At 41.5% G+C, this 26,510-nt stretch overlaps 1 protein-coding gene across 1 annotated transcript; it reads left to right on the top strand.

Moving 5' to 3' along the window:
• The first annotated feature begins 3,370 nt into the window (after positions 1-3,370).
• LOC136886619 (hemolymph lipopolysaccharide-binding protein-like) lies at positions 3,371-26,142 on the top strand. The gene is made up of 5 exons (XM_068230779.1): positions 3,371-3,402; positions 7,570-7,695; positions 9,301-9,436; positions 16,625-16,849; positions 25,997-26,142. Exons 1-5 carry the CDS (start codon positions 3,388-3,390, stop codon positions 26,140-26,142), a joined length of 648 nt encoding a protein of 215 aa, XP_068086880.1. The 5' UTR covers positions 3,371-3,387.
• Positions 26,143-26,510: the final 368 nt, after the last annotated feature.

The following is a 26,510-nucleotide window of genomic DNA, read 5'->3' as shown; positions in this document are numbered from 1 at the left end:
ATAAGGAAGGAATCACAAGAAGCACAGATCACTATGACAATTTATTTCACGAAATACCGACCGAAATAGGTCAGTTTTGACACCGAAATCAACAGGTATATTTCACCAAAATATACGGCCCTTAGTCATCTATATATATAAGCAGGTCGGTCTGGAGCGATCTATATATAAACGTATAAAAAAGGAAAATTGCCGCGAATTTGTGAGGCACTTCCAGAAATCTCAGAAATTGCAAACTTTGTACCGGAGAAGCTGGCGACCCCAGAACCCCGAGAAAAATCGAAAATTCTCAAAATTCCCCGAAGGGAGCACGTTGGAGGCCTTCAAATTTTGGGCTCGGCGTAGGAACCCAGTCGTATAATTTATCCAAAGAGACAACCTATATGTTTCGTCGTCTTACAAAAATTTCTTCAATTTCCTAAATTTCCCCTTCCCCCAAAAATCAAGGTCGCGGCACAATCTGCCTGACGAGCTAGGACATTTAAATTTGGCGAAATGATAGCTTTTAGCCTGTAACCGATGGAAAAAATCCAAGATGTTAAAAATTTTCACGTTTTACCCCCAAAATATCGAAATGTGGACGCAATTTTAATGACTGTGCAGACATTCTTTTGAGCTATTTGCTGGCTAAACAATAAGTCGTATCACAAAACGGATGGCACGAACTCTGCTCAATTTGGAGTGATCTACAACTTTGGTCCTATGACTTTTTGTCGTATCTCTCTCCCTTATACATTAGATTTGGCTTTATTTCTGGATTGTTCGTAAATACGGTTATTTTTGCTGTATATTTCACTGTTTGACACACTTATAAGGAAGATAGAGTCATCAATTTGGTGCGCACATTGGCACGATTGAAGGCCACATGTGGACCAAATTTCATGAGTCTAGCTTATACATCAGTACACAAAATATATTGCAAAGCGTAAAAATCTACCCAAATTTCACCCTATTCAAATTTTCGGACTCAATTTAACCCATAAATGTGGGAGATAGGAGAAAATGTTATAGAACCCAACATATTGTTTGTAAATCACTGAATTCACTGCGGGTTTATGCGAAATCGAGACCGTGATTTTGCACTCCCACAAAATATACACAACCAAACTTAATTGAAATCTGCTCGCCTTAATGGAAATAAATTTCTAAACACTTTTCCTCATTGGTCGATTGCCAGTCAGGTAAGTCTTGTATACAATGTGGAAGAGTTAAATCACTATTTCGGTTTCCAATAAACCCCCAGTCCATTCCGGGACCATTAACCTCGAAACATGGCTTGGATAGGTAGATGCTAAATATGAAGTTTGGTTGACGTATCTAGAAAATTAAGGATACGAGTAACAGAATGAGCATCGCGTCTAATAACGCTCAGATTCAGTCAGATTTCGTTCATAACAAGGCTGAAGAGGAAGAATGGACAATCGTGAAGGAGAAGATCAGTAGGTCAGCTTAAAATAATTTAGGAAGGAAGTTAAGATCAAGTAAGAATCAGAGATATTCGACCTGATTGATGAACAAGAACACAAAAACTGAGGAGGGAAGAAAAGAATGCAAGCGATTAAAGAACGAAGAAGATATAAAGTGCAGGATAGCTAAGGAAGAACGAACTCAGCTCGTGACCACTTCTGGGTAAATAAGACAGGGCAGAAAGATGCGGGAACTGAATAATTGTATCAAGGAGAAGAAGAAACTGTTGATGCTGGTGAAATGGGAGACGCAGTTTTGAGGTCAGGACTGGACAGAACTCTGCGAGTTCTAAATAGAAACAAGGCACCTGGAACTGATGACATCCTCTGCCATAGGAAAAGGTGGAGATGTATGATACAGGGGAAGTGCCATCCGATTTTATACAGAATATTGTTATACCAGGTGCTTACAAGTGTTAAAACTACCGCACCATTGGTTCAGTATCCCACGCCTGCAAAAGGTAACCAGTATTATTTACTGAAGGATGGAAAGACAAGTTGAACCTGAGTTGGCAGAACATCAGTTTGGCTTCCAAAGAGATGTAGGAACATCTGAAGCAATCCAGACTTTACTTCTGATCTTACAGGACCGAATTAAGGAAGACAATCATTAGCTGATGTAGAAAAAAAATCGTTAATGTTGATTGGACCAAGTTATTCGATATTCTGAAGCTGATCGCGTACGGATACCAAGAATGATTCTACGATCTGTACAAAAAGCAGTCTGTACAGATAGGAATCGTAGGCTGTGAAAAAAATAAGCAGCAGTCAAGAAAAGAGTCAGGAAAGGCTGCAGTTCGTCCCGTCTCCTTTTCAATGTCTACATAGAGCAGGCAATAAAGGAAACAGAAGGGGAATTTGGGAAATAAATCGCTATCCCAGAAGAAGAAGTAATAACTCTGAGGTTTGTCGATGATATTTTATCTGAATCTGGAGAAATTGGTGAATGGTGTGGACAGAGTCTTGGAGGAGTACAAGATGTTCAAACGAATGGAGCGCAGATTAGGAAAGGAATAAGTAAGGAGCAGACTAGCGCAAGCAAGAAAGTCGTACTTCTAACAATAATATAGGAATTATGGAGCATGGTATTGTATGGAAGTGAAACATGGATGATAAAGAAAGGGAATAGAAGCTTTCGAAATATGGTGCTATAGAAGATGAGTTGGATAGATTGACTCAAGAATGAAGGGATACTGAATCGGATAGCCGAGAGAAGGACGATTTAACAAAATTTGATCAGAAGAAGAAGAAGAAGCTGGATAATCGGACATATCTTAAGACTCGCAGGATTTGTTCAGTTGGTTTTTTGAGGTAAATGTAGGTGGTAAAAACGGCAGCGGTAATCGAAGATTTTGCGTGGAATATTCGCTACCAAATTACACTTGCACCTCTTCCTGTCAATGTTTCATAAATCAAACTTCTCGGTCGCCCTCGTACCTACATCTTACTTCACAGACAAAGACGCTGCTGGTTTAGGGTACAAATATTGTGAGCCGAGCTCGAGAACTCATTAACAAAGCCACAAAGTTGTAAATTTAGGAAAGAATGCCGACACCGAGGGTTCAGGCCTACACAGTTTAAAGAGCCGCACATATTTTGCTACTGATAGAATCAAACCTAATGTTAAACTAATTAACTTAATATAGATTAAATGTAACTTTCCTAGTCACAGAATGAAAGAGTTTTGTTAAAATCTGCTCATTATTCGTAGTTTTTGTTACAGGCTCGCACAGTGAGTTTTTTTTTTTTTTACGTGGTAAACCTCCTCTCGGTTATCGGAACATGACGGCAAAGGTTCTCAGAGGTCATCGAGTCGGCCAACAAGCTGGCTGCTTTCAGCATGCGGGACTTTCTTACAACTCAAGTCAATGAAATAAATAGCAAGCCAGAGCTAAAGATACCACTATCAGAACTCGTAAGGATGTCGCTTCTCTTGGTGAGTGTTTGTTTATTTCTCTGTAGCTGATAACAAGGGGTCAAGGGAGAAGTGATGTCAGGCTTGGATTGGAAATTTAATACTACTACTAATAATAATAACAACCCGCCTCTTGGTCTTCATCGGTGAGGCTTTGAGGTATAAACGCTGTGACACCGCGGTTATTCGGTTCGAGTCCCGTTGGTCGATAAGATGTTCACAATACGAATGTTGGCGGCATGCAATTTCTAATCACTAGATTGCGTGTCCAATGCCTGGATTAAATTGTAAACGTCTCCGCAGTGCTCATACGGAGTGAGGCCTTTGATTCGACCGTCGGATGGAGATCTTCCGTCATAAGCAGCCAGCTTGGTGCTATTCGACACGAGTAGGCTATGTGCCGGCACCGGGTTTCAGCCTCTCCTTCCTTTCTATCATATCAGGTAATTCATTTCATCTCATTAACTTCTCTGATAAGTTTGACGTCAGAGGATATCCGGTCAAAAGAAAAAAGAACCCGCCACGACAGGTTCATCTCAACTCATACCCGACCTCGTAGTGAAACGGAACAAGTGTTGGACAAATAATAATAATAATAATAATAATAATAATAATAATAATAATAATAATAATAATAATAATAATAATAATAATAATAATAATAATAATAATAATGATAATAATAATAATATTAATAACGGCGAATGTCCCCGGAGCAGGCCTTGTGCAGGTCTTATGGACGATCTCCATGTCTCTGGGCATGCGGCTCCTACTTAAGAAGACATGACAAACGCCCGGCCCCCGATTAACCGAATAAGGTTTAAATCTCGACACGGCAGCTAATCGAACCCGGTACCCGTTGTACCAAAGCATTTCGCCATGGAACTTGGTAATTTAAGGATGGAATATCTCTTTAGAGTAATGGAATTTTCATTGAATTTGAGTGGGATAATTTGTGATTGTTGAATGTTCAAACGAGGGAACGTGAGTGTACAGTCAGTGTAGGAGATATGTCTTTCAGCAGGCACCAAGCTATACAGTTAAGTGCGGTCTCTCCACCCGAGTAATAGAGGGACAATCCGTTATTAAGAGTACATTATTCTGTGCATGTAGTAATGATCAGTTTCACGTTTATCCTCCCGTCTCTTTGGACGCTCAGTCTACCGGAATAATTAGCATCACACTGGACAGAGTCCTAGTGCCGTATCCGTCATCGGACGTTGTCGATCTTACTTTTGCTGTTGGCTTAACCACAGTCGCAGGTTTTCCAGTCAAGACGTGCGGGGTCTCCCAGGACCCCTCTTCTCTCGGTGTTCCTTGCACATTTATTTGGAGGAGGGCGCCTCATGATATGACCAGAGTAGGAAAGCTTCATGAACTTAGCAATTCAGAACAGTTTTACACCTCCTGTCAATACTGTAGACCCACATTTCAAACGCTCCTAATCTTTCCTCGTAGTCCAGGACTCTACTCCATACACACAGCTCCGCGCTATCCTAAGACGAAACTGCAGCGCTCGTTGACGGCGATATTCTCAGTATCGGAGCTCCGTCGACCCACAGGGCCTTGCTCAAAATAATGTATTGGGTCTTCTTTAAGTTCAGGTGTAGACCAACGTTTTCACATGTCTCCACAACTTTCACGAAGATCTGCTGCACGTCATCAGTCTGTTTCCACAGCAGTCTTTCCTCAAAGAATATGCGTATAAAGTGTCTAAGATGTCGCTTAGGTCATGCTCAGAATCTTGCAGGCAAAACACATAAATCTCTATCCCTGACAATTTCCTTGTATAGAGTTAAGTGTGGTGATGTATTACTAATCAAAATAAAGTTGAAAATGTTCGTCTCCTTACTTTCAAGCCTTCCCAGCACGAATTTTCCAACATAACTCTGCTCTTTGTCGGACGCCACCCAGAGCAAATTGCGCTGTTCTCATCTGGATCTTTTCATGTTGTTCTTGAGTCAAGTAATCTGGTGAGTCTCTCGTACGCTGAATGGGTCTTGCCAGTGATTTATACGCCTCTGTGTTACATTCTTACTACAACTCCGAAATACACCCATAACCATATGAAGAGATCTGTAAAGATCACCTAGGTACTTGCAGTGATCCCCATGTGCTGCTTTCACAACATCGACGCAGTAATTAACATGCACGAAAACACTAACATTGGCTTGCGGGATCCACTCTTAATCATAGTATAACCCGACAGCGTTCCACCTATTCTAAGGCATTGAGTTTGCTTTCTAGAAATGTTGCCACCTATTCAGTTACACCTTGTCCGGTCCAAAGGCCGTCTCTTCCTTGTTCTGCTCTCTCAATAGACTTTGATTAGGTCAATACCGATGCAGACCATTTGGCCTCCTGAGTATAAAAAATCTGCCATATCTTGCTTGAACCCTTCCTTAGTGGAATGACTTTTCCTAAACACAAATTTCCTTCTATCAGAGCAGTTTGAAACATTGTGTGCAATGTAACAAGAAGGAATGCTTTCCTTATCTTACGTGCATCACATGTCAAGCTATCTGGACTATAACTATCCCCTTTATATGTTTGTCACTTAGTCACTTGTAAACTGGGGATACTATAGAAACTGTGAGCTAATTTCGTATAGCTCCTTCATGTAAACAGTGAAGTACAGTAAATGGGGAGGTGCTCAAAGGTAAATAAGTAGTTATGCCCAATTATGACACATTTAGAGAGGTGTATGGTGGAATCCTACAGGAAAACTTGTAGGTATTGCCGGCATTTACGTTCACTGCTTCGATATTGCGGCCTCGTGAAGTTCACTATGCTGTTACCTGTGTGAAATGCCTTAAACCGTCAGATATTCTAGTAGTTTGACTTCCGGGACAATATGTCCCTAGCATCGATTTTGGACTGCTCCCTGGTGTTAAAAGCACTTTATCAGCCTGGGAGAGAAGTGGTATTTTGAAGTTGGGTAACCTATCAGCACTAAGTTATTCTTTTAATCATTCAGAAGTTATCAAAACTGTGATCAATTCAATCAGCCCATCAAATGATATAATATTAAATTGATTATTCACTCAAAATGTATGAAAGTAAATCCTTCAGGAAACATCGGCTGATAGAGTTGTCTTGTACTGATTGACTTGTGTGTGTAATAAGGGAGAGGAGACGGGGGAGCATGTAATTAACAAGGTATGGCAGAAACGTAATTATGTGAAAATTCTGCGTGTGAAACTCGGGAGGATTTAGAAATTTTAGTAAGTTTGTAACAGTTAGTGTATCCGCATTTCACTAAAATTTATGAAGGTCCCATCCTCTGTTGTTTGGTTCTACTAATACAGAGAGGATAACCAGGTATAACTAATTATGTGAGTAATACACCCCTTCTGCTTTAAGGGTCTGTGTAACGTACTTTACACCCCAACAACGGGCGTATTGTAAAATCATTGTGAACTAAAATTGGAGGTTCAAGCCCCGTCTAATGTAAAACTAGGAGCAACTGCTCCTACCGATTCTGAGTACCTTTTTTAAACCCTAATGTAAAGTGAACTTCTCGATTCGAGACCCGACCTGGGTAATGTGCTTTGGAAGCTACGGCTTCCTTTTGTGAATTATGTCTTTCCAATTTGTAAAGGCAAGCCTGCGGGTCATCAGACTGAGATAGACGCAGATATGTTGTAAAGTATCAGAGATTTCGAGCTCCTCATTCTACATTTCCACTTGTTGGTTCACGTTCTCCAGCCATTGTCCCTAACTACAGCGGGTCTCTGCACAAGGCACTCGTTACTTGGACTAGTCGGGGCTGTAGTTTTCAAGGCTCCGTTATAGGAATATTGGCCACGACAGAGGAAAATGTATCAAGGGCCGTGAAATGGTCAGATCATTTAGCATGTACTTAGAACCAAGTTCATGAAGCTCTCGTCACAATAATTAACAAATACTTAGGAACATGTTAATAAATCCTGTCAGAATACTTAAAATTGTAAAGGGAAGCGGACGATTAATTTACACAGTAAAATATTGCGGGCTGTTTTCTTAACTGACAATCAAAGTTTCCAAGCGGGGCTGACGATCTAAGGTAGTGTGTTTGTTTCACTGAGGATGGATAGCGAATGAAGCTGAAATAAGTATTCTGCATTGCGGTACCATATTTTCTGTCATAACCTCCTTTAGGCTGTAATTTTAGTCATAGTTAACTGTTGAACTCTGTACTTGTTCCAGGTTCTCTTGCCCCTGACGCTAGCAGTTTCACTGGCGAGCACAGACCACTGTGCATCGTCTGTGGGCTCGAAGTTGGACCTGTCTGTGCATGGCCACAAGAACGCCAGTGGACACTGGATAATAACGGTACCGTGTATTATCAAATTTAGAGTTGTGTTTCCGTGTTGGATGGATAATATTGTATGTGATTAATGCACGTAACTTAGTGCTGTGTATAATAAATATTTGCATGCACCATTCAAATTTCAACCAACTTTCAAACCACAGTACAGTTTGCGGAAGTAATCTAATATGTCCTTGATATCATAGTGCATCAAACACAAACCTGCTTTGCATGTGCTAACCACTAACGGCTTAAGATAGTGGAGTAACTCGTAGCAGACGTAATTACTCACGATTGTGTTGTTATTGCTGGGAAAAAAGTCCCGTGTTTAAAATAATATCTGCATGTTGCTAATATGCTTGCCCCAAGACAAGCAGCCAGCTAGTTCGAGAGATCGTCACAGGAGGCGCTAGAACTTAGTCGTTAACTGAATTTATATTTCACAGACATTTCACACAGTTTGTCTTTGTGACAACAGCCTATGTTAATCCCGCACTGAACTTGTTAAATAATATAATAACGGTAACACACAGGTTGTGGGTTTATGGAAAACAAATAAAATAGAAACTAGACCTTTCCTGTAAGAAATCATTCCAGGAACATCGGTCTGGCTGGAAATATCTCGCAATGGTCCCCCTGATTTACGATGAAGTCTGAAAAGTTTGTCCGGCCCAGATGGAGACCCTGAGGAAAAAAAAAGAGCTCCGTGGAAGTGGAGACTGTCGCCGTCTTGGGTTTAATGAAGAAGTCCTGCCAATCGATATCTAGTGCGATATTGCCTTGAGCAGTAAGAATAAGCCCAGCCAGGTCATATCTACTGCTACAATGCCTGGAGCCATAGGAAGTAGTCCAGCCAGGTCATATCTACTGCTACACTGCCTGGAGCCATAGGAAGTAGTCCAGCCGATCATATCTACTGCTACACTGCCTGGAGCCGTAAGAAGTAGTCCAGCCAGGTCATATCTACTGCTACACTGCCTGGAGCCGTAAGAAGTAGTCCAGCCAGGTCATATCTACTGCTACACTGCTTGGAAACGCATCTATGTGTACGGTACGGTATTCCCGAACCGATCCCTGAATCTCTCCGTTATATTCACTCTGATATGTGATTGTGATTTCGTCCACTCCACTTCCTTTATCTCGAAACTATGGTCACTGAAGCCGGGCTTGGAGACATCAAATGTCTCGTTTGTTAAATGAATTTCTCTTTGGACATATTGTCCCTTTTTACAGCACGAGAATAATGTCAAGAAATACCGAAATTCCGTGCTTTAAACATTCAGTTCTAAAACACACGAACAATTGTACCGAATTAAATGAAACTGGGATGTTTTAGTAATATCTAAGAATAACGAACAAACAGCATCTCTGGGAGTACGTTATAGGTTTTCCGTAAGTTTCGGCTCCGATTGCCACTATATGGTGCGGCGAAACTCCGAGTTGTGGTTGTGTGGAATGGTAGTTGGGCATAATGGCATCTCATGTGACGTGCGAAGAAGGAAACAGGAATGTGAGTAGGAAGGGTTGTTTCAAATGGGTGCTTCATACTCACCTTGGAATTATAGTGGATTGTGAACTGAATGTGGGCTTTAATTTTCTATGTCTTAAGAGTTCAATATTCGTTACAGGTTGATACGCGGCGATTGACATCGACGGAGAACGAATGGGAATTAGCCGTGAATGTCCACCAAGAAAGAAGATCATGTGATAGCAGTGAAGTTGAGCAGCTTGTTTCGGTGACTTCTGTACATCCACCAGTACACGGTAAGACCTGATCGTTGTCATAGAACTCTCATTCACACTCGGTGTTCCTTACCCCAAAGAAGTAGGACTGCAGTGTTTGTGGGCGGTATCTCCTCCGTGTCCAGGGGCAATCTGCTAGGGAACGTGCCTGCGTCAGTCTCCTCCCTATTCGATATTGTCTACGGGACTAGGCGTTCTGAAATGCTTGAGAGGATTGGAATTACAGGGAACGAAGAGTAACACAAACTGCAGTGGTCAGCGAGCGAGGCAGGTGCGTGGTCTGCCTCTCCTTCAGTTAAATGTGCATATAGAGCAGGCAGTATTGGATATGGAGGAACGTCATTGTTGGAGGATATCAAGGGCAGTTGAATGTAGTAGATAAGGTCAAGTGAAGCAAGTGATATAAGACTAAGAAATGTGCTCATAAAGGAAGTGGACGAATTTGGGTGGCTAGGAAGTAACATAACGAATGAAAGGAGAAACTATCCGTTCATTACCGAAGAAGAATATTTGCTAAAGGAAGCCATCGTGTAAATGAAACATTCTACTCACCATAAATATACAATTCAGGCCGTCGTTTGCCGAAGTATTTGTCTGTAACGTCAGAGTCATGCTAAGTAGAGAAATAGAGTAGAGGCCTTTGAAATGTGGTGTTACAGAAGAATGTTTTTGGTAATAATGGGAACTCGTGTCCTTGCCTCGAGGTGATGCAGTTCTTTCCAGCAGCACTCCTAATCGAGGTGATCATATTTAACTACCTACCTGCAGTCCTGCCAACATTACATTTCTCAAAGTAGTGGCAAAACGCGTAGACCACGTGCTTTGCCAGTAATTGTGCTAACCGTAACTCTACGGAGTTTGAGGTGAGATTGGACGATCATAGCCCAAACAAAGAGCAGGTGACGGGAGGGAGATATGGGATAAGTATGAAAAAGTGTTTAGGCTGTTGACGGAGAACAGGAACAATGTACAGGGTGCGGTGAGAAGAGAAGTTCTGAAAGACAGATATGCTAATAGTTTAAGGGGGAGGAAACTGAGGACAAAGGGATAAAGTCAAGGGCAGTTATCACTAGGGAATCCGTGAGTATCCGCTGGTAAACACAGAGGGATATAGGGGGAAATGAACTTGTTTCAGAAATGTGGGGGTAAGAGAAAAGGTACAGTAGGAAAAGGGGAAGAGGGGGTGGAACATGGTCACGAAGAGGAGGAAATGGAGGGGAAGGTATGGTCAGCAAACATCAGGGAAGACTATTGTGACTAGTAGGGAAGCGGATATAATGAAGTATGTGAGGTCGAGACTCTGGTCATCGAGGACTCCATAGTTAGGCTCGGGGAGAAAGTGCACGGAGGAAAGGGAACAAAGATAGAGGAATTACGTTAAGACAGAAGATGGGGAAAGTGTGTGGTAGTTTTCCATGTTGGTACGAACAACGTACGACATAGTGTGGGATCTGTTATGAAGTTGAATGGGGAGGAAGTTATTATCAGTGGCACTTTAAATGAAACTACGAGGTATTTATGTGGGGAGACTGGGAGTGCGTGTGTTGTTTAGAAGGGATACATGGCGGACTAGGCAGCGGAAGTGAAAGTACGGGGACATAGTGGTTATTATTAAGTAATTCTCTACATTCATATTTACCAGATATTGTATAAGGAATTGTTTCATGGTTGAGAAGTGACGTAATGGATGCGAAGATTCTTCCAAAACTGGAGTGTTTTTGTAGAGATGAGATAAAATCGATAGGTGGGTGAGTATTTATACCGGAGGAAGAAGTATTTTTATGGTATGGAAAAGTTAAAAATGAGAAACATTAAGTTCTAGGTATAGGGCTCATCTCTTTGCGGTGTACAGGTACGGATGAATTGAAGCAGACGCGGAAATATTTCACTGGGTAATCAGCGATGCGGGAAGCGTGGCATCAGTAGGCAATTGAGATCTGGCTGTCAACTGAGTTTCCTTCTGGAATGAATGCCATGTGTGTAGGAGATCTAAATTATATCAAGTCCGTTGCTGTATGACTCTGCTTTGAAATAACAGTAATAATATAAAGTGTAAACAGCTTATCGTTATTTGTCATCAAATCAAAATTAATCTCCTCCTTCTTAAACTCGTGATTGTGTTCAAGAGGACCTAAGTAAGGAATCTAACCTTTCTTCACTTTCATCTATGATACAACAAACCATATACACCTTTCTGGAGCGGCATTATCATGATGAGTAGTGTTTCAACTGGACAAAATAGAATCATTACAAGTAAGAGACACATGCACTATTTTAATAATCTTGGTACAGGCGATCTTTTGAACATAACCATATTCTGAAGTAGGCCTTGTCGGAGACCGTAAAATGATTCCATACGAATTTTATTTGCACAGTATGAATGGAGAGGAGGTTATTATCAGTGGGATACTTTCTAGGAGAGGATAATATAAATGAAACTAAGGGGTATTTATGTGGGGAGACTGGGAGTGAGATTTGTAGTGCGTATGTACGTATAAGTTAGGGGTATGTTTTGAAGGGATACATGGCGGACAAGGCAGCGGAAGTGATTTTTATTTATCAGAAATTGCATATTTCATGCGTATTTTTTTTCCAGGTACTTCGACGTCTCAATATATGAAACCAGTCACACCTGCAACTACTACACCAGCTACCACTACTGCAGCGACTGCTACTACTCCACCGACTACTACTATTACCACTGCTCCAACTACTACTACACCAGGTAGTACTAGTACTACTACTACTACTCCAACTACTACTACTACAGCTACTACTACTACGAAACCAAGGTCCTGTCCTCATTCAGGTGAGTGATAAACTCTCAAGAAGTTAATCAGATTATCTATGAGTGGTGTACGAGAGACGAACGTACATGTGTTTCTTGGAGATTTGGATCTAGTTTGTTCAGACAGAAAAGTAAAGCTCTTAATCGTTGTATTCCACGTCCCACAGATAAAGTACTCACCCTGCAGTTACTGTGTAGGTGTTTGCTTGGAGCAGCAGTCTGCTGAACGAGTGCACGAGTAGAGAGAATATGAGAAATGAGAGCGTCTTAGGTCCGAAGTGAAGGCGGGACGCGGTGAGTCTTCCACATATCGCAGCGTACGGCACAGCGGCCTCACACGCGAGCCGATGATACTATCACGTAGAGGTTGTGGGTTCGACATCCCTCAAGGTGATTCCGTGGCTTCTCAGTTTTGCATGAGACAAATATCTGGATGTGCACATTTAGTAAGTCACCTTCCCGTTTATGGCTCTTTCCTACGGCACGCAGTCATAATATTATTATCTAAGATTGATTCACGATTTTGGGCAGGAAAGCAACTGGAAACTACTTCAATAAAACTACCAGGAATCCATACTTACATTTTGTTTCCAGGTGAATTGCAATACGTACAAAATTTAGCAACCATCCTTATCAGTTCTTGCTGAACTCCGCAGGACTCTCAGAGAAAGGCTCGTCTCCCTCCTCAACTTGTTCGTGGCGCTCTTGTGAGCTGCGAACAGTACACATCAGGATTGTAACCGTTCCTCGAATGGAGAATTCCACTTGTAGGGGAAATAGGAAACAAAACCCCTGGGGGATCCACTGGAGAGAAAGGATGTCAGAACCACAGATTTAAAATTATCACTTAGTTTACAAAAAATGTTTTATAATTGATATTTTTTCACATGAATAATTGAATAGCAAATAAGTCGAAAGCCTTACAACACCATCTGAAAACAAGTCGTCTTATATGTCTGACAAAAAACAGAGGATAATATTTTTAAATGAAACGTTGCCAGGTTAAGATTAATTTAATGACTTGCAATTTGTCAAAACCTGCGCTGCATAAATTTTACATTTGATAATTTTAGTTGGAGGCACAGCCTTCGTTATAACGAGAGAGAAAAACTGGTAAAATGCCAACAGCAGTTAATTAGAGAAAAAGTTTAACATTGATAAATACACCAAAGGCAGAGCCTTTAAAATTGAAGGAGGTAACAAAGTGCCCTTTTAGTAGATTCGCTGACTAAATAATATTAACATTAAGAAAAACTCTGAAGGGCACCGCCATCATCAAAATGACAGAGTAAGACTATAAAATTGGGCGAGGTGCCATAACAGTTACTTTATTGATTGCTTTTGTGATTAAATATATGTACTAAATAAACAATATTTCGAGTTAAAGTAAATACCTACTAACCCTGGGAAAGAATTATACTAGTGATATAACTTCAAAATAATGGCCGGTATATATGCGTGTTCGTTTGGCAGAGATTCTAAAACTTTGATTGTGTTTTTTTCAGAACATCATTTTCTGACTTAAGTCGTATGTGAACGATTCGATCGAAACTTGTAATTGCTACAACTTCTCTTTCATCATACTTTTCAGTGAACATAACGTTAACGCGGATAACTGTTTATGTCTCCCTAAAGAGAATTAGTCCTTTTGAAGACCCTAAAGTCACCTATCACAGAACCCTGAATGGTTACACACCAGTGACGCATGTCCCGACATGTTTCAATTTGAATTACACAAACATAAATATGATAAATATTACGTATGAAAAGAATAATTATCAAGACATTTTTCTGAAATATTAAATCAAGAGATACGTGAATCTTGTGAATTTTTTCAGATAGAAAACTTGCTGAAGTTCGAATTACAGGTCATCTCTCTGTCAGTTATTCCATTCTTCCCTCGCGGATCCCTGGGCACGTGGAGAACATGTGGAAGCTCTTTATAGACCTTGAGGTAGACAGTGGTCAAGCAGAAGTTCTCCATTTATCTCTTGCGCTCGGTAACTCTCATTACTTTACTTGGTACAACTGCAGATGCCTTTCCGATGAGTGGCACAATATGTGCGGGTTTAGGGCATTCTAAGACGACATGACCTGGCCTTTGTTTTCTTTCACAGTATTCTCATAATTCGGTCTGAGAACGACGGTTCTTCCAAAGTGTGGATGCCGTTGATCAGTGCTGATGTTCTCAGTTTTACTGACTGTCATATGTGCTCCTGTTTTGTGTAAGTGCTCGTTTATTCTACACTAATGTATAACATGGGTCTCGCAGGCCAACACAAAACAGCTGCATTTTGTGACTAATCAAGACGTAATGAGGTAGAAATACTCATAAATGCAGTGTTTCCAACCGCTGAGATTTAACTTTCAAAATATTGTAAAATAATGTCTCGTGTAATTTAACCAAAAGTTGTACAAATGATGAAGTTAGTAATACGTCGTTCACTTTTAAGAAATCCAATGTGGACCACATTCTAGTGATTCTATTGCTCGCAACTATTGGAAATGCTGTACATAGTAGAAACTTTGCAGTTGGAGAAAAGCCCCCTCTAATGAGTGATTAATGTAGATTTAGGCTGCTCCAGAGTTATTAATAGTGAGCAAATGGAGGTGGCAACAAAACAGGGGAAATGCAAGTAAATTCAAGTGGAAGTCATTAATACATAGTGCGTCTTGCGTTATGTCTTACTGCGCTTGATGACAGTGCCGCATGTTTCGTACACATAACCGATCATCTTCAGGTACCTAGCCATTTAGGGCAGTGGGAGAAGGCTGTCCGAGGAAAGGACACAAATCCGACTCATAATTTGTTTTTATGTGTGATATCAATTTTTAGCATTACTTCTTGATAATCGTCGCCATAAGACCTATCTGAGTCGGTGCGACGTAAAGCAACTAGCAAAAAAAAAAAAAAAAAAAAAAAAAAAACTTCTTGATAAAAGTAAAGTAATTTACCGAGATCGATGAAATTTCTCCCGAGGACAGTTAGGAAACGTAACTCTCCAGAGAAGGGGCAATCCACGCGGACAGATGTCACTATGAAAATCCCGAATCTGAACATAAGTCAACAAGAATAGGAAATAATTATATTCTATACAATGTTAAAGAAATGTCAACTGAAAGTTAGGAATTGAATGCATTGCCTTGGATTCTCTTCTTTTAAAATAAAATCTCCCAGTGGTTTTCGGCACCGCTTAATCATCACGACTTACCGCCACTTTGCATCTCATTTGAGTGAAGGGCCTTAAATGATCGTGCTACTGCTGCCATAGTGCAATGTTTGAGTGGGAGAAGGAGCATGGACGTTGATATTACACGAGCTAAAGCTTACAGAAGGAAGTATGTTTAACTCTGAATCATTTCTGGAGCTGGATCGTTCGCAGTATTTTCGAGATGATTTAGCTGTCTTGGAAACAGCCAGCTCTCTTCGTATTCCGGAGATGTGAAAAACGAATAATCAAGAACATCACCGTCGTATTTCCTGTACTTGGTCATGCATACTTAAATATGTGTGGCGCGTCTGAAAGTGACCAAAGCAATGCATGCTGGACTGAACTACACCCCTGTTGATATAATTGCAAACATTCTAATTCATATCATCATACATATAGAGCAGGCGTGATTAGGAATCATTGGTTTCAAGTCACATGGTAGCCAGTAGAATAAAACGTTATGGATATCGTTAGGAATACCCGGCAACATATAGAATCTAATATGCCCAATTTCCAATCCAAGTTACTCAGCTGAAAACTGGGCACTTTCAGACGCGCCACACATATTTAAGTATCCAGGACCAAGTACAGGAAATACGACGGTGATGTTGTTGATCATTCGTTTTTCACATCTCCGGAATACGAAGAGAGCTGGCTGTTTCCAAGACAGGTAAATCATCTCGAAAATACTGCGAACGATCCAGCTCCTGAAATAAGCTGCACAAATCAGTTTATCACGTGCATAGAAGCACTGGTCCGCCTGCTGGGCAAGATGCTTAAGGCGTCCCGTTGGTCGAAACAATTTTCACCATCACAATGTTGGCCAGCCGGGTGGGAGAGGTGCTGGTAGATAGCGTACAAAAGCCTGGATTCATTACAAACCTCACAACATTGCTCATTTAGAGTGAGGGCATAGGTCGCATTTATGTTGGGTGGCGACGTTGAGCCATGAGCAAATCGCTTGCTGCTTTATGACCGAAGTAGGCTGCATGTCGGTACCGCGTTTCACCTTCTCCTTTTCCGCTATCGTACCTCACGTCCTTCACTTCATCTCATTATCTCCTCTTCTCTACGCTACGGTGTCTCCTGATCATGTCATTCAACAAAGAGTAGGACAAATAATGAAGGATCGTCATTTTCACACGTAGGATGGTCTAAAATCTAAAAGTGTGAACTAATTGTTAAATGTAATGTTCTATCTGCCCACAGGTTACCGACTGTTTGAAGGTTTCAACTGTTATAAGGCGTACAGTGAAGAAAAGAGCTGGAGTGACGCCAGGGAGCAGTGCAAGAGAGACGGAGGCGATCTCATGGTATTGGAAAGTGAACGGGAGAGAAGCGAGGTGTTCCCTACAATGTACAAGAGTGTGATCTGGGGCCCCTGGATGGGAGTTTACAAGCCCGAAGGTGAAGATCGTTGGATGTCTGTGAAAGGTGAGTTCTCTCTAGCTCTCTTCTCCTCATGAATTACCGAATGTCGGACGGAAGACATTTGTCATATTAAACAACAGAAGCCGACATTTAGCTGTAGTTAGCGATGTCACTGGATGGCGACCACACCGTATTGCCTATAATCAGGGGAGGAATGAAGAAGTCCTGCCCTCAGTAGCCCAAGCGGTAGGCCGCTGGCGTTCTGAGCCCAACTTGGCAGGTTCGATCCTCGCTCAATTCGGTGATATGTCAGTCTTTTGACGGTAGATTTACTGGCACATAAAATAAACCCTGATGGATAAAATTCCGGCACGTTAGCGTCTCCCAAACCATACGAATGTAGTTACTGGAACATAAAGTGAATAATATTACTTATTTCTAAATGAAGGTAAAGAGTCGTAAAGTGAGGGTATGAGGACATTCATCTGTCGGATGGGGACGTTAATCCTTGAGCAGACCTCTCGGTGCTCTTTGACAGGAGTAGGCTATGTGCCGCATCAAGGCGTGCAGGTTTATCACGGACGTCAACTAGAGAGTAGGACACACTGGGGTCGTGGTAGGGACATCATCATTATAGACTGCTGTACCCTCGTTTAGTTCCACACCTCTTATCTTTAAATAATTAGAAACTGAGTCCTGATCTCCTCTGCTGCTCTTACCCTCGATGGCTGACTACATTATTCTCGCAGGTAACCCATCATCCTCCATTCACCTCACGCGACCCCAACACCGGAGTACCGCTTCATCAATGGAGCTTATGCATCAATAAGCATTTATCTTCTCATTCTGGGTACCTTCCTGCCATTGTTCCCGCCCGTTTTTTCTGGACTTCATTCTCGTTATTGCAATGTATATTACAACTAACGTTTGGACGAGATATCCAGAGTCCTCCCAGCTTGCACTCCCACACAGCGAAGTTTTCCTGAAAACAGACCGTTCCATCCCAGAGCTCACTGCATTACCTTTGATGCACCTTGCTTCCTGGCAGAAGTTCCAGTTTTGTATCTCCGACCTGACATTCAGTTCTCGGAACTTTCCTAACTAACAGACATGACTTTATTCTTGGCAATAAAAAAAAAGCAAAGACATCTCCGTACAGGCCACGAAGGCCCTGGGAGTGGTGGCAGGTAAAGACTTCCACTATTCGTAATCTCGGCACTTGATGGGGTAGAGTTGTTAGCTCTACGCCCGGCCGCCTTTGACACCAAGAATTAACCTGGTACTCATTTTTGATGTAGGATGAGTGAACCTCAGGGCCATATGCACCTCCGGAAGTGGAAATCTAATTTCCTAAATTTTACGACTTTCTGACGTGGATTCGAACCCACGTCCTTCCGGGCGAACCGAGTACGTTTTTACCGCCTCGGCCAGGGAGCCTCTTTATTCTTGGTAATGCCAATATTAATGTCGGACTCACTGCACCTATTTTATTTTCCAAGAAATTAGACTGCAGGATTTCAGCTCTGTCTGCCATTAACACCAAAATGCTTACGACATTTCCGCATCCCTGGCGCTTTATACCTTCCAGTAGATGATCCTTGTAAACTATGAACAACAACATTGAAGATTGCAGCCATATCCCACCCCTGTAAGTACCTTGAACTCGTTCTACCATCAAATTTCAATGTCAACATAAGGGAGTTTTATTGCTCCCAATAATCTAGGCTTAATCCCATATTCTCCCAGTGTGGCTGACATCCTTCCCTGAAGTACTCTGTCATATGCCTTCTCTAGATCTACGAAACAAAAACAAAACTTGCTATTAATATCATAACACTTTTTACTTGTGTGACGAATACTGAAGACCTGACCATGAAAACCCCTCTGAGGTCTGAAACCACACTGGTCTCATCCAACACAGTATAAGACATTTATTGGTTTCTCCCTCCAAAAATACTAGTGAATACCTTGCCCGGTACACAAAGGAATCACCTTCATCAGTGTCGTTGAAGTACCCTGATGGTTCAAACAGTCCTCTTGCTTACAAATAGGTGCAATTACTGTTTTCGTCAAATCAGATGGACCTTTACTAACTTTCCAGGCTCATTTTATTACTCTGTCGGCTTGGTGGTTCGCGACGTCAAGATGAATATTTCCTCTTATATTCCTTCCACCTGTACCATTATCTGTTCGGAAGTAATATGAGTTTACCAGATTAATCCAAAATATTTTTTTTTCCTTTTTCCCTCCGTACATCACAAACTGCCCATCCTTTTTCAACACTTGTTAAAAGCATTTGATTTCCTCCTGTCCCTTAATCGTTATCACCGCTTGCCGAAATATCATTATTTCCTAACTCTCCCTAACTCGCCCATTTCTACTTTATTTGTTATGTTTTCCCCATTACTGTGGGTTGATAGATTAATATCGAATACCATTTCCTTCACCTCTTTGCTTCCAAAGAATCCTGCACTGTCAAAACTAATTGGAAATCCTTTACTCCCGGAGGCTTGATTAAAATATTCTCAGCTCGGTAAATTATGTGAAGCAGGCTGCTCATCTACTTACACATAGTCCAAGTGAGAGTCTCTCCTCTGACAAGTTAGCGACCTACGGTTGATTGTATAGTCTTCGCCTCTTGAGCACAAGGAGGGCCATGACTCAGAATATCTCCGAGGTGCCCAATACTACTCCCGACTCAAGGAGGACCATGACTCAGAGTATGTCCGAGGTGCCCAATACTACACCCGACTCAAGGAGGGCCATGACTCAGAATATCTCCGAGGTGCCCAATACTACTCCCGACTCAAGGAGGACCATGACTCAGAGTATGTCCGAGGTGCCCAATACTACACCCGACTCAAGGAGGGCCATGACTCAGAGTATGTCCGAGGTGCCCAATACTACTCCCGACTCAAGGAGGACCATGACTCAGAATATGTCCGAGGTGCCCAATACTACTCCCGACTCAAGGAGGGCCACGACTCAGAATATGTCCGTGGTGCCCAATATTACACCCGACTCTCAGTACAACTTACTCGTCCCCTCAGTCGTTGCCCATAGTTCAAGTACTAGGACGTGACTGCAGTCACTCACACGACAACAGTACCCTGGGGTCATGGTTGGACACGAAACAACGAAGCAGCCGTCAAAAACGCCTTCGAAATATCTCTCACCATCAGACGGTCGATCACCTGGGAAACGGGTGCGAATGCTCCTGCATCGCGCAGAAGAAGTTAATTGCATTTAGTGATGCACATCCTATTTAATAAAAATTCCTCGTCATGGAGTTCTCGTTGTGAGAAATGTTACTACCAACTAGCAGGTACAGGGTGTTTCTTGATCACCAACACACTCATGTGCGACGATAAATATTACAGGTAAAGCTCGTAGACAAACAGCCCGAGTGAATAAGAATGTGTCGCTTCCTGTTTTAATGTACCGCCTGTCGTCATATTTTATTGTTCTCTTTTTCACACACACTACCAATCACCAACAGCTGTCAGTTACTCCGATCTCTATTTATAGTTGACGTTGTGTTTTACCGATTTCTTACTAAACATTTCCTTATTTTCTCTGAATCACTTGAAGTAATTCGTGAGGCAAGGCCCAGAAACTTGCTTAGAATATCCATATTTCCATTTTCACGGCTAGAATGTACTTTTCGCTACTCGCTCAGATGATCTCGAAAACAATATTTTTATACAATTATAACGAACGGTTTTGAATGATGATGACCGTACGTAAATGCTGTCTCTGTTTCAGGATATATATCGCCGTGAATTATTTAGAAGGATACGCGTATCACCGTTATCAGCGTCATTGATATTACTGAGCTGAGCCAGAGCAGGAATGTCATTACTTCGACACGTAAAAATGTTTGAGGAGCCCTCGCAGACTTAAACAGTTCTCACAAGCAGCAAGCTACAACTTCTAGATTGCCAGATTACCAGGTCTCATTTACATCATAGTCAGAAATTTATATTCCTCCAAGATGCTGATTTATCTCAGTCTCAAATGCAGAAACGCAGTTCCGTGTTTTGTCGCAGATTTTCTCATTTCTGATTGGTAGAATGTGTGGCCTTGTCTTTACCGTTTGCGCTCAGAGACGACGAACAATTCCGGTGGGGATAAAACAGCACTTGTTTGGTCATCACATCCTCCTGAGACACATAGGAGGTCATCTCTACTCTCTGGTGGGGCCACACAATTTTACAGCCGGATGGCCTCCCTGATGTGGGAGAGGTGTTCTCTATTATGTGAGCTGAAAAACTTTCTTGTGAGGAAAAAACGGAAACCAGATTTAGAGAAGTACCGAATGCATCTCACAGTGGACAAAGACCAAGTGTTCGTAAACCTCCGCTGAGAAACTCCTTGGTGTGTTTTGTACTAATTTTTTAAAATTATTGATTTAAATAAGGTATTCATATCTTCAGACCATCGGTATTAGGATTCTTGGTCTCAAGAAGTGCACAACACCTTGCAAATATATGGATCTTTTTGTTCAGCAAATGTCTACAAAGCGGAAAAATCTCCGTGGACTGGAGGAAATCCTGAATAAAGACATGATATAAAGGAAAGGACAAGACGACAACTGAATCTCATAACGAGGGATTGCTCTAGAGTATAATATCAGAAAGACAAACGAACTTCGCTGACCATCAAATATAAGAGTATCAATTCAGATTAAGAAGTAAACGATCACCTTCGCAGGCTATAAAATGTCTACAAAAAGACATCTGGGCGGCTTAAGACTCCTCAAAGGCAAATACTTTACAGTCTTCACATTCGACATGTTGGACAGGAACAGTATGGACTCCATGACAGAAGACAATGAAATTGTAAAACTCATATGAAACTCCTATCACAAAGCAATGTAGCGATAAACGAGGGGATAAGTATATCAAAAGAAATCCTTCAAACAAATAGAGTAATTCAAGGTGACCCAGTTAGTTCCCTCCTGTTTAACATTGCCACATCTGACGCAGAAAATCCATTGAAAATATGAAAACAGTGTCGCTCTATATGTATCCTCATGACATGGTCCTAGGTTCGCAGACCGATAATTACCTTAAAGAAGCCTTAAACAAACTGAACATTTGAGCTGAAAACAACAAATTCGTCATAAACTAGGAAATAATATACATATGGTTTTTCGAAGAGGGGCAGGTTACCGACCGAAGACAAGATGTTACTAGGAACAAATACTTAGGACTAACTCTAGAGACAACAGGAACGTCATACAGGATCCACATCAGGGAAAGAGCGATAAGAGCTATGACTCTGTTCAGCGCTAAAATAGTACCAATTATCACGTACGACTTGGAACTGATCTGGGAATTTCTAGAGACAATAGAAAAAGTAAAAGTCCGCTTCCTAAAATGAGCCCTCGGAATTGCAAAAAAGCGCCCTCAAGGCTTGCCTATGAACCTCCTTCAATGAGGACTTGAGATGTCATCAACCAGCCAAGAAAATATTTATTGACGCTCCGACGAGACAAGCGGACGAATGTAGAAGAGAATTTCTACTCTACAGATGCCATGATTGATAGAGGATGGACAAAAGGAAACAACAACGTGCGTTCTGCACTGACAAGCCTGGCGATATGTGGATACCACCATAGAATATGCAAGAATACGAAATACCATGAACCCAACAAGGACTCTTCGTGTAATTTGTGTGACAAATAATACTCCTCCTGTTGCAAGAATCGCAAGAGAACACTACTATATTATACCAGAGAATAAACATCCACACTTCCCCATGTGTATTTGTATGCTCTTATTAATTAATTAATTAAAAGTGCCCACATGTCTCGTCGTGAAAGTTTAATAGATACGTAGTGTTCCTAACTTCGTCGTAATCGCCAAGAACTCAATGGTGTCACTCTCTACTCGAACGTGAACAGTAATTTACAAATTGATATGCTATCACTTCAGAGACATAGAATGAAAGTTGTGTGGCAATATCATCCATATCCCTGGTAATGACTACGGAACCTCCTGAACCTCAGACCAAGTAGTAATATCGTCAATAGTAAGACGACCAAAGCCTACTTCGCTCTTCTAATAGTCTCTCTGCGATTCGATCCCGGAAATGTTTTCTTCTGAACAGATGACATCTAGACGTGAACCGCGGTGTCTTCACTTGACCTCAGGTTAACTAATCGATATATATGTACTTGCTCTCTTCACCTTCACATCATCGACTCCCGAAGCAGTTTCTACTTTCTGATGCGCTTGAATTTTCATATTTTTGTGATATTTGAAGCTATCTCCTTCCCGTTTCTTCTCACTTATAATGAAAGAAAGTGCTCGAATTTGTTGTGAATCTCACTGTGCTCTCTTTTCAGCTTACTTATTGCAGCTACTACAATCTCCGTTTCTCTTTGAGTCTGCGACTTGCACGTTTCGGATCACTTTACTCCCTGCAGCCAACAAGTACAGTCTGACACTATCACTCCACTGGGGGTGATATTTGCACTGTGCCTTTGTGTATTTCGTTCATCGCAATTATTATGATTCTCATCGCTTCACTTTGGCTGACTTTTGGGTGGTTCACTGGTTTGTATTGACTTTAGATATGTTTGTCTCTGTTATAAAATGTGCACTACGGGTGACAGATCGGGATGGGCATAGTTTCGTCAGTGGGCGTGTTCAACGAAAGTAGAAAAATTACAGATGGGAAGGAACCTCCTAGAAAACCATCGCATGAAGGAGTCTTGTTTATCTCTGATGTTACTCAGTGGAACACAGCATGGCACGTTACGATATCCAGGTGCTACCAGCACGCCGAGTGCTAGAGATCGGTGGCTGTGAGGATACCTTGGCCAGATCTTTCATGTATTAAATCCCTATTTTGTTTGTCATTCAGGACGATATTGAAATAATGAGAATGTTTCCACAGTTATAGACAGACGCTCATTTCTGCGAAGTGATTGCCTCGTGTGATGATTTGCACAGCTACAACGGCTCTTCTGTTGTTGCCTTACACAAAGTTACTGAGGAAACGGGAATCATTAGCACCAGTTACACATTACAAGATCTCGAACTGTTAAGTGTTAAATACTATCTCTCAGTGAATGGATCATTTGCACTATGCAAACCATGTTATCTCCATAGTATGTATTAAAGACTATTAACATACATACATTATCATTATAGACTGTTATGCCTTTCAGCGTTCAGTACTTCCAGGGGTACCGGTAACGACTATCTGTCTTTTGTTTCATAAATACATTAACATGTGTGGTTCTTATATCCAATTACTTGTCATACAGCACTAGTCGTTTATAATGTTGTGAGTTTCTAACAGCACGGCGCCATTCTTACTAAGTGGACATTTTAGGTCAACAGATGTATAACAAGGCACTGCCACAACTTCTTCAGACGACAGTGCTCAACGCATAGTGGATTTGATCTTGGTTTGAGGAGCATCAGCATGTACTTCAACTTCTTCTCTGGCCTATTCAATCACTGGAACCACTGTGGTACGTTATAGCGACAAGACTTCATCGTCTCTAAGGCAGCTCGGTCAATATTTCATGACGTTTGTTACTTATTACTATTTTCAATTTTTGGGTCATGTTATGGTGGTATTTGTATTTTATGAGGAACTAAAATTGAGCAGCCATCCACTAATGGAGCAAAAGAATGAAAAGGTCTGACTTCGAGAGATGAATGTGTCGGCTAAAGAAAGGGAAGGGGGAGATGAAAGTCTCCTCAGGTATCGAAAATGTAATATCGCCGTGGTCGGACAAGAACGAGAGTTAACCAAGGACAGATAAAAGTGAAGAGCCTGACAAAATTATGTGGAAGTAATGCCAGGACTCAGCTAACTTCCCCACGGTCACTAAGTCACGCTCCAAAATGAAGAGCGCCTGGGGCGCATTTTGTTATCTTACGAGTGGCAGGGAATACCATGGATGTATTCTATGGTCCCAACCCATGGGGTCGTACTTATCGGGAAGATAAAACAACAATGTTGTCGCAACCTCAAAACACACGGATAAGAATTACGAAACTTGAAAATGTTGAAAATATACCGAAAGCGATGACTGTGTCTTATAAGGGTCAGACTATTTATTAACAGAATTGTAAGAATAAGTACATCAAATCAGAATAGAAATACCGCGGTGCGTAATGATAGGGAATACAATTCAATACAGAAGAGCGGAACAGAATGTGGAAATGCACGTAATAGAGTACAACTGGCAGCACACGGCGTATCGACATGAAGTACCAGCTTCGAAACATCAAAGTTATCGGATTGATAATTGGAGCACGAGGTAACATCCAAGACTTCTGTATAAATTTCCACAAAGTGCTTCAGCTGCCTGTGAAAAACATAGATAAAATTTACATCGCTCCAATTCGTGGATCTGTGAAAATATTCCGATCTTATTTACACGTAGCTGGTTGACTTCATGATAAAAATATGTAATACCAGTTTGACGAACCACTCACGTGGTAAGCTGTTGCCACCACAACAAATTATTTTTAGAATAAGATTACTGATGGCTTAACAGTGCAGTCAAGTAGAAAATACTAGAATATACTTTTAATAGGAATACCACTGGGCAACAGTCCTATATAAGCACCAATCAGAAGCGGTCCGGCACTTCTAAAAATTGAAGGTACAGGAAATCCCAAGGCCCTCGGTGTCGGTCTAGAACAAGTGTTGACCAAGAGAGGTCGCACAAGAAAGATAAGAGAGAGGAGCCTGACAAAAATTTAATGCGAAAGATGCCAGGCTCAGCTAGAGGACCCGTGATCGTCAACCCACGGTCTCAGGTGAGAGCCAGTGGTTGACATTTTAGTCTCCTCTTACGACAACCAGGAACACCGTGGATGCTCTTCTAACACCCAAATCCACTGGGGGTTCTGAAGGCTGAGGTTCGAATCCCGCTCTATACTGGGTTGATATTTTCATCCAGAAATGCGCGTGTTGTCAGGAAGTCCATCTGGCCGTAAATCTGAGGCGAAAACCAAAATGAGCCTGGGGTGTTCCAGTGACGTCGGAAATAACTGGTATAATCTGAAGAAAGATAAAGTGTTATGGATCGAGTGTACGACACTTGTGTCCTGTGTTTCAGGTGAGCCTGCTCTCAGCAGTTGGTGGCTGCAGTGACCTCGGAAATAACTGGTATAATCTGAAGAAAGATAAAGTGTTATGGATCGAGTGTACGACACTTGTGTCCTGTGTTTCCAGGTGAGCCTGCACTCAGCGGTTGGTGGAGGTATCGTGAACCGGATAACAGTGCTGGTAGGAAGTGCGCCTTTGCTGACGTGACAGGTCTGCTGTATAACACCGATTGTGCAGAACGCCGGTCCTTCATGTGCGAGATCCCTCTGTGAACAGATCTCATGTATAGTGTTGATATATAAAAAAGGTACTTGTAAATTAGTCGTGACGTTCTTTCTCCTGTTTCAACACTAACTACTGAGAAACTTAACAGAACAACGAGGTCATCAGTCGTGTATGTTCTACGTTCCCTTAAAAACAACAAGGTAATCAGACATCTAATATTCTACCTTTCTTTAAAACATCAAGGTCATCGGACATGTAATGTTCTACATTCCCTCAAAAGTAACAAGGTCACCACACATATAATGTTCTGCCCTCCTTTGAAAACAACAAGGTCAGCAGACATATAATGTTCTACCTACTTTTAAAACAACAAGGTCCTCAGACATGTCATGTTCTATGTTCCGTTATAAACAAC

Source organism: Anabrus simplex, chromosome X, assembly GCF_040414725.1.
Source record: "Anabrus simplex isolate iqAnaSimp1 chromosome X, ASM4041472v1, whole genome shotgun sequence".
Lineage (NCBI taxonomy): Eukaryota > Metazoa > Arthropoda > Insecta > Orthoptera > Tettigoniidae > Anabrus > Anabrus simplex.
This window is presented reverse-complemented; position numbering and strand designations above follow the sequence as displayed.

Excerpts from the sequence above, each read along its gene's own strand:
- LOC136886619 (XM_068230779.1), top strand. Across the intron at positions 7,696-9,300 it reads GTGGACACTGGATAATAACG|GTTGATACGCGGCGATTGAC; the intron begins GTACCGTGTATT and ends TATTCGTTACAG. Across the intron at positions 16,850-25,996 it reads TCGTTGGATGTCTGTGAAAG|GTGAGCCTGCACTCAGCGGT; the intron begins GTGAGTTCTCTC and ends CTGTGTTTCCAG.